The sequence below is a fragment of the Cercospora kikuchii genome (assembly GCF_019650295.1).
Source record: "Cercospora kikuchii DNA, contig_00004, whole genome shotgun sequence".
NCBI lineage: Eukaryota > Fungi > Ascomycota > Dothideomycetes > Mycosphaerellales > Mycosphaerellaceae > Cercospora > Cercospora kikuchii.
The window spans coordinates 1,244,813-1,259,831 of record NW_025408585.1 but is presented as its reverse complement, the minus strand read 5'-3'; the positions used below and the strand labels follow the sequence as shown (position 1 = coordinate 1,259,831).

Sequence of the window (15,019 nt, the reverse complement as noted above, 5' to 3'; positions counted from 1 at the left end):
ACCCACGTTCTTGGCACATTAGCACAATCCTGATTCTACCCATGGAAAGAGCCTTCGCAAGAGCGCGAATATTTGGGCGCTGTGCTGGACGGCCCCGCCGCATGTGATCTGAAGGCGGTCGGCGGGCTGCCCGGGCAGTGGTGCCGTCCAGTGTTGATTGTGAGGCGATCACACTACCAGGCAGATAGACGATAACAGGCTAGGGCTGAGTCGTGCTCGTTCCAGCAAGCATTGTGGAAACAAGTGCTCGCAATGGAGACGATGCCGCTCGAGCAATCCTGAGAGAACTTGGGCATCAAACATCCATGCCTCAAATTTGCATATTGAAGTTCAGTCTGGCCTAAATCTCGCGAGCACACACCTGTGCCGTCCAGCAATCTATTCTTCCGACAGCAGATATCCTTCATTTGAATCGTGCAGCAGAAAGACCATGGCTTTGACGTTGAGCACAACACAGAGTCTCACCCCGCAAATCCCACCAGCAGAGACAAAAGCACCCAAGACGATATACGACATCAGTATCAGCCTGCGAAACGACGGTCCGGACGGCATCAGCAACCACACGTACCATCCCGAAGACCTAATCTCAGGAAGTATACATGCTCAATACGTCAACGCAGTCGAGCTTGTCCATGTCGCTGTGACATTAGAAGGTGCGCTTGGCCTCAGCCTCAGCTAAATCCGGTTCGATATGCTGAACTCTGTAGGCACTATGCGAACCTGGGTCGACCACGAATATTACGCTTCAGCGGCGAAGTACGACGTGAGTGCTTGGGGGACCTCATCACTATGCCTGCGCTCATTATGGTCAGTTCCTCAAGCAATCACAGAACATACCTCGTTCAGAAAGAATACCACAGCAGGATGCCAACAGACGTCACTGCATCATGCCTTTCAAGTTTCGCATCGCTCCGCAATGCTTACCGAACCAAGACCTGAGTCCTCATCTATCTGGTCTACCTCCGAGCTTTAAAGCTGGCCCGACATCAAGAGATCAGCATGGTAATCAGTGCATGCAACCTCTGATCGAATACTGTATTGCGGTCACCATATTCTACCGGTCCGGGACCGGACCGCGACTTCGACAGATACGGAGATCACGCACAATTGACTTTTCTCCCTTGACAGAGCCGGAGCCTCCTATCAGCGTGGACGACTTTCCCGGGGAGTTCAGGCTCACATCCACCGAAGAAGCTCGCAAAGGATTATTTCGGACTGTTTGTGGCGATGTCACAGTCTCGTCCTCGGAGTTTCGACCACTACCCATATTCTACGATGGCAAGCCGGGCCATACGCAAGGCATGGTAACCTTGACGTTGGCCACACTGAAACTGACAAACGCGGAGATACAGCCGCCTCGATGGACATGCGACGTTCAAATGACGCTGATTCGACGAACATTTTACACCACAATGCCAATACGTGAGGTCGCATGCAGCCGCTTGCTCAAGAAAAACAAATACTTGCGACTGCGGAAAGAGACCATCTACGAAACGACCTGGTCAGTCGACCCGCTATGGTGGGAACATACCCACGCGCGACCAGACGCCCCAGGCATTGTTTCCGAAGCCACGATACCAATGCCTGTGAGGCCTCCTACACAGCTCATACCCACCTTCGCAACTCCGCTCGCGACTGTCCGGTATGCAGTGAGGGTAGAAATCCGCATAGCGCAAGTAACACACCCTCCTCTGGTCGTCGAAGTTCCTTTACAAGTCTACCACTCTCGCCGGATACACGGTGATGGAAATGGGTTTCGAGATTCAGTTTCCACAGTCGGTCCTGTTGACAGTGCTGTATGTCAATTGAAAGGCTTGATCTGCCATACCTTGCTGACTGTTTCCTAAGCTACCACCATCCTACTACCTGTGAGAATATACATCACGCACTAACGAATTTCGGAATCGCGAACTTTTATTCGCCATTCTGCTCGACCTTGTCAAACCAGATATAGCCATCATAGTCGTCTTCGAAGTCAATGCCGACTTTCACAACCTGATCGTTCTGGAAGCGGAATTCGGCAGCTCGCTCCACAGACAGACCATCGTAATAGTCCTTGAGCTTGACTATGAACACCGACTGATCTGCCAAGTGCTCAAATTCGAGCCAAAATCCCATTGTCCGTTCTGTCGCATCGACGAACAGCTTCCCATCTCTGACTCCAATGCTCAAACCACGGTAACCAACATTCCAATACTCTCCAACATATGCACTCAGTGGCATCTTGAGCGGTTCTGGATGCTCCAAGTCGGGTTTCAGATCCTGGGCCACAGACTTGTTCATGAATGCCTGGTATTTTTCATCAACTTGATGCGCACGAGCATTCCAATCGACACGCTTCTCCATAGGGACTTCGAGGATCTCATCAATCAGTTCTTTGGATAGGACATCTATCACCGAGCCAGCACTTTCCGAATTACCCAGCATGACTGCACCAAACTCGAATTCTGGCATCCAGAAGTGCCGGCTAGAGTATCCACTGATCATGCCGTCATGTCCAACGATTTGGTAACCACGATAGTACGAGACTTCCAGTCCTGCTGCATATCCAGTAAACGAAGCGAAAGGAGCTCTTCCTTCGGGTGAGCTCTCTGTGTCCTGCACGATACGCACACGAGTCAGGCCCTCGTAAAGTTCCTTTGTCACGGGACCATCTCGATACATCAACGCTTGCACCCATTTGATATGGTCGTTTACCGAAGTCTGAATGGAGCCTGCACCTTGCGCATCGGGAACTTCTTGAACCTTTCCGAGCTCGAGAATCTGCTTCGATTCATTCCATTGGTATGGTAACGCGAGACGACTCTCTTTTCCCGCGGCTTTGACAGCACTAGGTTGGAGGTGCGTGTCGTTCATTCCCAGGGGCTGCAAGAAAGACTCTGCGATGTATTCTCCAAACGTCTTTTCTGTCAAGGTCTCGACGAGATGGGTGGCAACAGTAAACATGGTATTACAATATTGGTATTCGGTTCTCAATGGTTTGCTGATGGGCAGGTGTCGTAGTCTCCTCGTTGTCGTCTTGGCTGAGTCTGGATTCTTGGAGCGAAGACCAAAGAATGCATCGTCATGCCTACGATTCGATCATCAGCATTTTCTCGCTAGTACATCTCTATGCATCTACCTACCCGGGAACTCCACTACGATGGCTCAGGATATCCTCCACTGTCACCTCTTCCGTGAAGCTGTCCTTATTTAGGACGAAGTCCTCCGGCAAAAGATCATGCATCTTCGCATCCCACTTGACCGCTTGATATTTTTCGTCATCTTCGACTAGGAGCCCCACAGCAGCTGCAGTCAAAGATTTGGACGAAGAAGCAATATCGAAAATTGTATCTGGTGTACAAGGAGTTTCCGGGTCAAGCGAGGCCAAGCCGAAGCCTTGTGAAGACACATTTTTGTTCGATACAATAGCCAGCGAGAGACCGGGAGCGTGCCATTCTGCGAGGAGATTGTTCACCCGGTTCTTGAAGTGCTCCGATTTGAAGAAACTGATGATCTGAGGGAACTCTTGAGCAGATGAGCTCGAGTCAGGCATTATTGGAATTGTGGTCGGTGGCAAAATCAGATGGGAATCGTTGCAACACCTTTGGAATCAGTTTATAAAATATTTCACCTCAAGACCTTGCCTTTGCTGATCTTCAGCTGAGGCTGTGTGTCGACGCATAGCTTCGTGCTGAGCCAGAGTCAAATCCTTGGCGGTGTCCAGATTGGGCTGTAGTCGCTGTGCTGGTGAGAGCTTGTTTGCTGGGACGCCTTACAACTGCATCATGCCTCGCACTGTCTTCGTAGCACAGATGCCTACCTACAAAACGATTTGCGTTCACTCATTACTGCAGAATGACTCACGGCTTATCCTTCCTGAGATCTTTGCTTCTCGTTCCTCACAAGATCCTGCTCCAGTGCTTTGGTGGCATGATTGCCGATAGAGAAAATCTCGCAGCGCTGCTGTCGATGTTGCGACACGCAGCATTAGTTGCAAATATGCTCGTGGCATCTGTCCAGTGTCTCACCGGCTACCTATCGCGGGCTAACGTCAGCTAGCTTGACCAAAACTCCATCTTGCGGACGCTGAGATTAATTGTCTGCTCTTCTCTTCGCGGGGCGCGGAGTCAAGGCTTCGTCGGAGTCTTCTGGTAAACAAGCGTAGGGGTTACATGAGGATGATTCCGCTTTACGCGTAATTGGAGAGAGATTCTCTGGATCACAGCAGGACGTGAGGGCTGCTTCCTTTCCAGAGCACGTCTCTCTTCTGATCCATGGCGAGCGGCACCGAGCAGCCGCATTAAAGCTTTATTAGATAAAGCCGTCGAGGCTGCTCCCGCCGTGAAGCACGCAAGAGCCAAACTCTGCTGCCGCCACAAATGCCCGGACAGGCACGACGTCGCTCTGGAAGGCGAAAGGGGCGGCCGGAAGCAGGGCCACGTGGAAGCGGCAGTATGGGCGTGACGGACATGAATCTGCGCATTCGCGTAGCAGAATGTCACGCCGCGTGGGAGCGGTCACAGTAATAAGACGCGTCGGCGAAAAAGTGTCGTGCTGCCAAAGTCAAAGTTCTGAGAAGTCAAAAGACGCCTTCCGAATGCTCCCACGTGTCCAGGCCTGCTTGGCGTCGACGGCGCTCCAATGACACGACTCTCGCGCAGCCCTGTGGATGCACTTCCCACGACCCTCAACATGTGTCCTACACCTTTTAGGACAATACATCGACTCGTGGCCGGACCATGGCTGTGCGATGGCTGCGGACGAGGCTGATATCATGGCCAGACTTGCCTCAAAGCGTCAGTGCAGAGCTGCGGCACGAGGCCAGACGGCCGGCGTCTAACGCATGGCGTCCAGCTTAATGATCGGCTGGGACTGCTATGGAAGCCCTCAACGCACAAGTCCGACGCCCTGAGGCGTATCCTGCCTGGAAGGACGTGGCGCGATACACAAAAGAAGGACACTTTTATGTTGTGTAACCCTTTCCTGACCTCTGTTCCACCTTCGCGCTACATCGACAGCGACAGTCGACAAGATGAGCTGGTTCACTCTGCTCATGGCAGCGCTTGCTGGCGCCAGCGCTGTCGAGGCCAAGGCTGTCATGGCACACTTTATGTTGGCCAACTCGTACAGCTACTCGCTTGCAGACTGGCAATACGACATCAAGGCTGCTCAGGATGCTAGCATCGATGCCTTTGCGCTTAACATGGCGTACAATCCAAGCAGTCAGCTAGTACGGAATGGACTGGGACAACCAGGCTAGCAGGCAGACTGACCACACATAGGACCAATCCATTGCGAATGCTTTCCAAGCCGCGAACTCTCTGGGCTTCAAGCTTCTCTTCAGGTGAGATATATAATTCCCTGCAGCCGTGTTACTAGATGCTGACAATTGCCACAGCTTCGATTACGCCGGTAATGGCGCTTGGCCAGCATCTGCGATCATCAACTACATGAAGCAGTATGGTCCTAACTCAGCACATATGACATATAATGGCAAACCCATTGCAACAACGTATGTGATTCACACTTTCCACACATCCCTGGGCAGCAGCGCTGATGCTGCGCAGCTTTGAAGGACCACAGAACTCCGGAGACTGGGCCAACATCAAGAGTCAGACAAATTGCTTCTTTGTTCCTGATTGGGCCTCGATCGGACCTTCTGCCGCAGCTTCGGCATCTGGAGGCGTTGCCGATGGGCTGTTTTCGTGGGAGGCATGGCCAAATGGACCAAACGACATGACCACCAGCAGAGATCAGCAGTGGATCAGTGCTGCTGGTAGAGAGCCATACATGATGGGAGTGTCACCATGGTTTTACGCAAACGTTCCTACTTGGAACAAAAACTGGCTGTGGCGCGGCGATGATTTGTGGTATGATCGATGGGGCCAGGTCTTGCAATTGCAGCCCGAGTGGGTGCAAATTATCTCTTGGAATGACTGGTAAGCAACTTGGCCCTCGACACGCCAACTTCACGCTAACATATTTGTCTACTAGGCCAGAGTCACACTACATCGGTCCTCAGCGCAACGCCGACTTTGGTGCTTTCGCCCCAGGCGGAGCGCCATACAACTACGCTCAAGACATGCCTCACGACGGCTGGCGAGCCCTCCTCCCATACTGGATCAGCACTTACAAGAACGGCGGCGTACAACCTGTGACCAACGAGACTCTGGAATATTGGTACCGTCTCAGCCCGAAGAATGCTTGTGGTGACGGAGGCACCTCAGGAAACACCGCTGGCCACGGCCAACAGCAATATCGAGCAGCCGAAGTCGTGCAAGATAACGTTTTCTTCACTGCTCTGCTCGACTCTCCCGCAGACGCAATCGTTACTATTGGTGGAGTCAACACTACGGCAACGTGGAGGAACAAGCCATCAGGCGGAAGAGGTCTCTACCACGGAAGCGTCCCGTTCAACGGAAGGACAGGACAAGTCTCGATCAGTGTCGTCCGAAATGGAAACACGGTGATCCAACAGACAGGAAAGCCAATTTCGACAAGCTGTCAAAACGGCGTCACGAACTGGAATGCTTGGGTCGGATCCGTTGTGGGCAATGCTCCAGGAGCAGTTTCATCTTCCTCATCGACAACGACAAGCAGGGCTACCACGAGCTCCACATCGTCCCTCATCACCAGCACCCGCTCCACCACAACAATCCCTGCCTCTTCCTCTACAACGAGCAGGACCAGCACCGGAACAAGCACATCAACGACCTCCACACGTCCCGCATCCTCCTCCTCATCAACCACTACGATCCCCAGCTCAAGCATTACCACAATACCCACAACAACACCCACCGGCGCAGCAGTGACTTCCACCCTGACAATGCAAATCACCCTAACGCAAAACATCGTTTGCGTCTGCTCGCCCGACTGCGCCTGCTCCCCCGTTGGAGCACCCGCGGCAATTGCCCCTGCAACTAGCGCAGCAACAACTTCTTCGGCTGCGGCTGCGACAGGAGCTGCAGTCAGCCGATCACGTTAAAGCTTTATGAATGCGAAGAGATGGTATAGAGGTTTGCATATAGATATGATATGACTATGAGCATGAGGACCATGACTACGTTGTTACGACGACGACATAGACTTTTTACTACCCAATAATGATATAGAGATTTTCTTCTGGATTGCAAGTGCCATGATTCCTCTTTCTTGGTGCATCGGGACCATGTACTTGGGACGAGCATACTGCGTCGAGCAGTCCAATTTCACGTAGCAACTGACGGGCGACAGTCCTTTCGATCACACGTGTTGATTATCGTAAGACCTGCGAACGTTTGTCCCCATGACACCAAAAGAATTGGGATTTTGTTTCCCCTCGAATTACCTATACACTATGCTTGGAATGAGACAGAGAACTGATTGAAAGGATGCCGGAAGTACAGAGTGCAACTTTCGGCTCGCGCTGCGTACGCTAAGAGTGGAGAGAGAAAATAACAGAACATCAGGTCCCCACAATAGCAGCAAAACACCTTGCAATTGACTGACTGACCGACCGACCGTTAATGCATGACCTCGTGACAAAAGTAAATGCGGCGATGCGCCATTTCCGGATGCAAGAGAAAAGCAGGGCGCGTAAGCAAGCAAGCAAGATGTTCGAGCCCCCGCCCCAATCGAAGTCATGACATCTTCCGCGAGAGGTGCCGTCCAGCCCGGCTCGTCTCCCGTATGCAAAAGGCTTGCCTCAGTACCAGATATTGGCCCTGCATCGGAGATGTAACCACGGAAGCAAGCTTCTTCAATCCGATCCAGATGGACGCCACCATGTCGGGAATGATTGCTCCGAATGGGACGTCATGTACTGCTTTGCTTCTTTCGCTCGTTGTGATGGCGTAATCTCAATGCTGATTTGAACATGCTGAAATCATTGATTCGCTTGAAAGTTCATCGGTCGCCTGAGAAGACGCGAAAGATGTCAGCTTGGCCGTGTCCCCCTCGTGACCATCCACGCGGGAGATGGGAGTTTGTACTCACTTGAATAGCAAAATGTGTGGCTCTGGCTCATGCACTTCATAGTGTTCCCATCCGAGACTCTGTGTAATGCCCAATCCTCTCCACTCATCTTCCCAGAGCAGCTTCAGTGTGCCTCGGGCCCCGTCAAAGTAGTCCTTGGGTATCGCTTTCAGCATCTGCTTCGGAAGTTGGACGTGACGGTACTCGTAGTGGTCGTCGTTGTATCTGTGTCGCACAATGTCACGTCAGTCTCCATAGACGCTCCATTATGTGGTCTCATGAGTGACTCACCGCGAAGAATAGTGAATGGCATCAATGAACTCGTCCAGCTTGTCCCGCTCGGAATCCGTCAGCAGGCGGGGCTTCTTGTTCCGCCTCGTGAAATCGATGTCCATGCTGGCCATTGTGTCTGTCGTGGTTGTTTTGACTTGCTCGCAGGTATCCTGTACTTCTGCTGATCACCCCACTGGAGCGGTACCGCGGGGACTGACTGCCCTTGGCGATGTCTTCACAGCAGGCGTCGCGGTGCAACGGAGGGCCGAGATGGAGCGAGGGAGGGCAATTGACGACACAGCGTCCGTGGTGCAGCACGCAGCAGGGGGAGGCGGAGGGCCAGCGGGTGGTGAGAGTGCGTGTGGTGCGGTGCGGTGCCGGTAGTGGAGGGGTGCAAAGCTACTGCAGGCACCGCGTCTAACGTGCAAGCTTCGCGTTGGACGGCAGGTCGGCCGTTGCCGAAGTCGTGTCGTGGGAAGTGGTGACGTGTGGAGCAGGCAGCGAGTTGCGCATCCAACGTGGCGTGGGCGCGTATCAGAGGAGAAATGAAGAAAGACGGTCGAATGGGCGTTAGTCTTTGGTAGCAGAGAGAAGCAACTTCCAGAAAGATTATTGTGAGCGTGTAAACAAATGAACTAATGCGCACGTGCGGCCGTGCCCGAATGCGACGGCAAGCGCGATCCGACCCCGCGCTAAGCTGCATACGGCCTCATGTGCGTGAGCTGTGCAGTCTTGTGCCACGACCACGATCGTCCACGAGTGGTGCGGAACGAAGGGCGACATCCGGGACGCCAACAAGAAATACTCATGATGCCACAATGCTCTAGTTCGGCCCGGTCGCGCTCGGCAGGACGGAGACATGGGCGTGCACATGCACACACCAATACGGACAAGTGACGACAGGGGTGGATGCAGCACGATGTGAGTATATGCAACTTTTCATATCAATGTTCATGTACAAGTAAGCTGCCCTGGCTAAGCCAGAGATGAAGCCTGTCTCCAGACTCGCCAGAGCGCTGTCGAAGCAGAGTCCCATTTGCCCTTCCGCAGGTATTCGCGCCATGTGAAGAACATCTGACAGCAACGCCCCTCATCTATTCCCAATAAACATTGTCGTCATCAAGAAAATTCGTCAAAAGAGTGGACGGCAAGGACTGCAATCCCCATGTGATTGTCGTCAGATTCGTTAGAGAGGTCCCGCCAGGATAAAGTGGTTGCTCATGGTAAATGTAAAGAAATAACGAGAGACTGTGGTCGGAAAGTTGGAGCATGTTGTCGGGCGACAGGCAAGAAGTATGAGCAAGAAGTAATGTCTTTCCTTTCGCGTTGGTGACATGTGCATGCTGGTGGCCATGCAAGTGGATACCGCCAATCCGCTTTCAGGTGGGCGAAGTCGGAAGCACCGCATCTGCAACTCGTCGATTTCAAGATTCGACGCGTTCGATTGCGTGGGACCGCATGATCCGTCGCATTGATCACCTAAATCCAGACTGGCTCGACCGGCTCCTCGACCAGGTAGTCGTAGACCAGACCTTTGATTTCCAACATGTAGTCGTCAATACCGAAGCAGGCCAGTCCGTGAGCCTTCATGAACATCTTGTCCTCCTCGGCCTCGGCGTCTCGCACCGCGTGGCTCATTTCCTCTGCTACAGCGTCTAGCTGTGCCAGCTCATTGCCAAATGGGTTATCGTCCCGAGATACGTCAGTGCCTTGGCTCGCCATCCCGAAGAATTCAGTGGAGTTGCGTCGCACCAGGCTTGCTGGTGGAGACATGAGACGCTGCACGGACCGCTTGCGGTGGACGTTTTCGTGGGCCTTTTTCGAGTGCGAAGGGACTCGCTGTGGAATCACAGGAGCGTCGGTTGGTGTTGATGTCGTTCCGCTTCGAGATCGATGCACAGTCTTGGTGTCGACAGCAGGCTTGAAGTAGCAGCTGAGGTGGTTGGGCTCCGGCTCGGGGGTCATGGGTGTTTCGTCGATCGACGACGTGTCGGTGCCATCGAAGCTCAAGGATGGAGCATCGCTGTCTTCACCCGTGCTGCTCGTGGCCGACGCCGGTGTGATGTTGCGCACGCGGATGGGTGTTGTGCCAGCAATGTTGGGTGCATCATATGACAACGGGTTGGTCGTGGATATGAGAGCAACGGGCGACGAGATCTGAGATCGCTTGATCGGTTTGGCGTTTCGTTGCGTGGCTGCGCGTCCAAGATTGAAGTTTGGCGTCGAGTTGTTCTCGCGCTTCGTGGTGAAGGCGCGTGCGAGCGACATGATGATCGTTTGGTACTCGGATTGTGGTTGCCGTTGGTGTGCGTTGCAACGTTCAGAACGCAGAAGGTCCTCCGGGCTCGCGATATCGATCGAATTCACGTGTGTTGTGAAGAAGTGCCCGGCACGTCACTCGAAGGAGGGTCGTCAGGCTTTGAGAGTTTGCTGCAGATTGGCTTTGAGCAAGCTGAATCGTGGGATCCTCGACCTTAACGGGGGACCAGAAATAGCTCTCTCGTCGAAGATGAATCGCGAATAGCAGGCGCGTTTCGATCAACGGTGCGACTGTCACGGACAGTAATCGATCTGTCGGCCGACTGGGGCTGAAGGAATGTAGGGGCGACGAGACGCAGTCTGCGCGGTGGTGGTGGTGGAGCGAGTTTCGCAAGGGAGTGGGTTGGCGGCAAGCTTCGCTGAAGTATGTCCAGTGCCGCCGGTGCAAAGAGTGTGGGAGGGGTGAAAGTGAGTGTCACGCTCGCTCGCTGCCACAGGCGCGCCTGTCAAAGAGAGAGTGACGGGGGAAAGAGAGCGAAGACTGGCGCTTGGAGCGAGTGAGACAGAAGCGCAGTCTGAGGTGTTGCGACTGCGAGAAAGTCTCTGAGATCGGGCCACGCGCTAAGCAGTTGCTGAGCTTCTGGTGCGTGGAGGGAGCCCGTCCAGCGAATCACACTTGCCGCGGGCCGTCTAGGTTGGCAGGCGCGACCAATCGCCGGCGCCAGGTCGTCACTGCCGAAGCAAGCCAGACCTCCGTGTGACAAGGCCTGTGATCCTGTTTCACCAACACGCTCGCGAGCCACTCGCAGCGCCCTGTCCTCCACATCCCTCCACTGCCCTCCTGACGTCCCTCGCTCGCTGCACGACGTTTCATCCACTGCTTCTCCCCGTCCGCCGCATTGTGTGCCATTCGTGGCCGCCCGGAGCGCCTTGCTGCTCCGCAGATTGCGAGCGCGGCCGGCGATATATGGTCCCGCTCAGACATGCTCATCAGGATGCCTCGCGACTGATGAAAGTGGCTGATGATGGGATCAATCGCACACCATTTGGGTATGACTGAGAAACCACGACCCCCGATGCGGACACGCCTCACGCAACTCGGCCCGTGTCTCATATCGACGTAACCGAAGAACGCACGCGTGCCTTCATCGCGCAGTCGCGCCAGTATGTCAAAAGCAAGCCCGTAACGGACTCCGGTTTTCGACCCACGGCGGGCATTGGCATTGTCGATTGAAGCACTCTCTGAGCGGCAGCATCGATCGAGGTATCATTGCGCTTCTCTCAGCACCTTCATCGCCTCATGGCCAGACCATTCCTGATACCGTGATATCCAACATCTCTAACAAGCTAACAAGTTCTCAAACCAACAGTTCATCAATCCTGGTCCACCCAAATCCGCACTTGGAAGCACTGGCCTCAATATGATCTTTGGTAGAGGAGCAGACCTCGTGGCGATCATGCGCCTTGGCACACATTGACTCGCCAATTCCCCGACTGCAAGACTATACAAACTCTGCAACAACTACACACAGTAATTGCACCTTGCGAACAGTGCTTCGTAGGTACATTTTCACACTGTTGCACCGAGAGCAGGTAGCATCACCACGGACTCCGGCAGCATCGTGGCGGAGTCCGAAGAAGCATCTGTTCGTCCTATGCCGCCGCCCCGACTGCACTAATTGCCAAATGCATAGGCTTCCAAGTGGAGTTCGAGGCGAGAGTCGTATCGCTGAAGCATGCTATATCAGAACAATGTCATTGCTCTGCAGGAAACCCCTCAACTCGAAACGATTCCATTGCCAGGACGACACAAAGAGCACGACCTATTCGATCATCAATCGCATATTACATGTGTAGCAGAGTCAGCCAGAGCCCAACGAGCCCACCAAGCCCTTTGCAATGGGTCTGCTGGATCCCATCGCCCAAGGTCTTTTACACCATCTGGCATCGAAAGACGCAAGCTGTAAAAACAGTAGAGGAATTACATCAGGCGAACATGGGATTGATACTCGGTCGCATAATATCCACGCGAATTTCGCATGTGCAATCAGAAGATTCCCAACGTGCAATAAAAACTCCCGCTAAACGAACACATCGACACAAAAATGTCCCAGTCAGAGCATCAACATCAAAGCTCGTCTCTCCCAATTTTACCATTCCCAATTTCTCCTTTCTTCCAAGCCTTGATGTTGTCTAGCGTGGGCGGTCTTATCTCCCACACTCGTGGTCTCACTGGCAACCCCAACCAGAAATCATACAGACGTCCAACTTCACTGAACACAATCGAAGGTAACATCAAGGGTATCTGTGACCATGACCAGAGCACGAATTTATACGCCGTCCACACATTGTCGAATTCTTCCCAGAAGATCTCCGAGACAGTCTGGGTTTTGCGTTTCGGTCGCGGCGGAGTGGCAGGCTCTGTGTCGAAATCATCGAGGTCGTCGAGCGAGGAAGCCTGCAGTTTTGACTTCTTGTATGAAGATTCGGCCTGGCTCTTCGGTAACGGTGTCTGCTGTTCCGCAGCCTCGACCGATTTTCCGGAAGCCTCTGCTTCCATCATGGCGCGGAAATGCTTGAGATGGTTGATGGCTGATGAGATCTTGTCGAGCGTATTGATTAACGCAACCAGTTCTGTCCGCCTGAGAAGTGGCTTCTCCTCGCCCTTTTCACCATGTCCGTTTTCGAATTCGAACAAGACCTTCAACGCTGTGCCGAACCCATTGGTTTGAATCTTGCCCCACAATCGACACTTGTCACAGCCAACACAATCCATCACTCTGCTGACGTTGCGGAAACGATTGCGGAAGTCTTCCTTCAGGCTGATGCCGTTCGCGGTCTGATCCTGGAACATGACACTCTCGTCGAAAATTTGCGGTCCGGGTGGGATGGCATTCGCGAGCGTGGTAACCATTTCTCTTGTGAGAGCATCCTGCGAAGCGTCGCCTGTACAAAAGACGTAATCCTGCACGTAGTCTCGTAGTTTGCCCACTGCTCGCGATACCAGAGCAAAATTGAAGTAGATGTTCGATATCCGGTCCTGGCGGTTGTGCAGTCTCTCTTTGTAGCATGTCAGGTTTGGGCCCCATTCTCCCGTCTGCTGGTTGAGGTAGTCGTAGCAGAGATGTGTCGAGATGGAAGCGTGCATTCCAGAGATCACGCGGTAAAAGACACGCTTCTCAAGGCACTCGTCCTCGAAGTCGAGAGAATCCTGCGGCCTTCCCGAACTGGCCGCCTGCTGGCGATCGTGGTCCTTGATCACCTGTTTGAGCTGTAACGCTGCCTGTGCTTCACTTTGGGCATCACTCGGCCCTTGTGACGAGCGCGCGAAGCAGTTTTCCCGGTATATTGACTCCCAAATCTGATGTGCGCCTTCTCCACTGTAGCCAGTAAACCTCTCGGGGTTATCGAGTAAGCTCACATAGTCTCCCTTCGCCGTGGCACTTTCGTCCTCAGGTACGCAGTAATCCCTTTCGTCGCACTCGTCGTCGATCTCCACTACGCAACTCTCGCCCACTTTCTCTCCGAGCTGTCCTTGTAACGGTTTTTGCTTCTCTTTCGTCTGTCTGCCTGGGTGTTTCGCCTTCGGCCCCTCCAACTTGGACAATTCTGCAGCCCTCCATATCTCCGGCACGTCCTCCTCGTTGTCAAGTGTAATGACAGCACACGCTCTATTCCCACACATGCCATTGTCGTCATTCCAGAACGGACATTTCTTGTTGTAGAGGTTGAGGCGGTAGTATGAGAAGAAGTCGGTGTTGTTGGCAAGATTTCGCACATATGGGTTTAGTTTGACATTGAGCGTGTCGAGGTCGTGGAAGGAGGCGCAGGCATCGGACACCTTTGCGTCAGGCTCGAAGGCGCATTGCTCGGCCGAGAGAGTTTCGCTGAGGCCAGACTGCAGGAAAAGGCTGGCTGCCAGCGCCAGCAGCGAGTGTCTCTGCATGGTGGAGGTGATGTGTGCAGTTCAAATTCGGGCAGCGCCGGCCTCTGTCGAGAGGATATGAACGGCAGCACTCTGCTCGAGAGATGAGCAAGCAGGTGCAAGTGATTGCGAGCGGCAGCCGCTTCCCAGGATATGGCTAATGACAGTCTGATGCGGAAGGTTTAATAATCAGAGGACAGACAAAGGAAGGGCGGAGGAGGATACGTATGTACAACAACAAGAGGACGAGGAAAGCTACTCAATTAGTAGCATGCTTACAATGCAAACGGCAAACGTGTTCTGTCAACAGTCCAAGTTGCTTCGGGCAGAGTGCAGGCCGGTGGGAGTGAGCGGGCTCAGACCAGACCATTGCCTCACGCCCGTTCCGTGACGCAGGCGAAAGGTGGCTTTTCTAGGAATAACTTAGTGCCCTGACGGCCAGGCCCGTACTCCGCTCCTCGTTCCACCAAGCTCAATTTTCTGCGTCCTGCGCCTCCCGCTTCTTCGCCGCCGACATCTCCCTCGAATCTCTCACCACCAGCCTCACCATGTCTCCGTGACATGTCACGCGAGCTCTGTCACACGCTCGCGTTGGGCATGTGCTGAGCCACTACTACCTCCGAGAGC

General features: G+C 53.5%; 6 protein-coding genes across 6 annotated transcripts; 2 read left to right on the top strand and 4 right to left on the bottom strand.

Annotated features, from left to right (window-relative positions):
* Positions 1 to 430: 430 nt before the first annotated feature.
* On the top strand, positions 431 to 1,872 carry CKM354_000671900 (uncharacterized protein; the record flags this gene model as incomplete). Its single annotated transcript, XM_044802046.1, has 4 exons — positions 431 to 653; positions 708 to 763; positions 813 to 1,796; positions 1,849 to 1,872. The coding sequence occupies 4 exons, from the start codon at positions 431 to 433 to the stop codon at positions 1,870 to 1,872; spliced, it is 1,287 nt and encodes a 428-aa protein (XP_044657981.1).
* Positions 1,873 to 1,914: 42 nt separating this feature from the next.
* Positions 1,915 to 3,535, bottom strand: CKM354_000671800 (uncharacterized protein; the record flags this gene model as incomplete). The annotated part of the gene is made up of 2 exons (XM_044802045.1): positions 1,915 to 3,070; positions 3,126 to 3,535. The coding sequence occupies 2 exons, from the start codon at positions 3,533 to 3,535 to the stop codon at positions 1,915 to 1,917; spliced, it is 1,566 nt and encodes a 521-aa protein (XP_044657980.1).
* A 1,479-nt stretch (positions 3,536 to 5,014) lies between these two features.
* CKM354_000671700 (uncharacterized protein) lies at positions 5,015 to 6,967 on the top strand (the record flags this gene model as incomplete). Its single annotated transcript, XM_044802044.1, has 5 exons — positions 5,015 to 5,212; positions 5,265 to 5,326; positions 5,381 to 5,494; positions 5,550 to 5,921; positions 5,977 to 6,967. The coding sequence occupies 5 exons, from the start codon at positions 5,015 to 5,017 to the stop codon at positions 6,965 to 6,967; spliced, it is 1,737 nt and encodes a 578-aa protein (XP_044657979.1).
* An 879-nt stretch (positions 6,968 to 7,846) lies between these two features.
* On the bottom strand, positions 7,847 to 8,339 carry CKM354_000671600 (cyclin-dependent protein kinase regulatory subunit CKS1; the record flags this gene model as incomplete). Its single annotated transcript, XM_044802043.1, has 3 exons — positions 7,847 to 7,877; positions 7,957 to 8,160; positions 8,227 to 8,339. 3 exons carry the CDS (start codon positions 8,337 to 8,339, stop codon positions 7,847 to 7,849), a joined length of 348 nt encoding a protein of 115 aa, XP_044657978.1.
* A 1,348-nt stretch (positions 8,340 to 9,687) lies between these two features.
* On the bottom strand, positions 9,688 to 10,476 carry CKM354_000671500 (uncharacterized protein; the record flags this gene model as incomplete). Its single annotated transcript, XM_044802042.1, has 1 exon — positions 9,688 to 10,476. One exon carries the CDS (start codon positions 10,474 to 10,476, stop codon positions 9,688 to 9,690), a length of 789 nt encoding a protein of 262 aa, XP_044657977.1.
* A 2,119-nt stretch (positions 10,477 to 12,595) lies between these two features.
* On the bottom strand, positions 12,596 to 14,413 carry CKM354_000671400 (ER oxidoreductin; the record flags this gene model as incomplete). The annotated part of the gene is made up of 1 exon (XM_044802041.1): positions 12,596 to 14,413. The coding sequence occupies one exon, from the start codon at positions 14,411 to 14,413 to the stop codon at positions 12,596 to 12,598; it is 1,818 nt and encodes a 605-aa protein (XP_044657976.1).
* Positions 14,414 to 15,019: the final 606 nt, after the last annotated feature.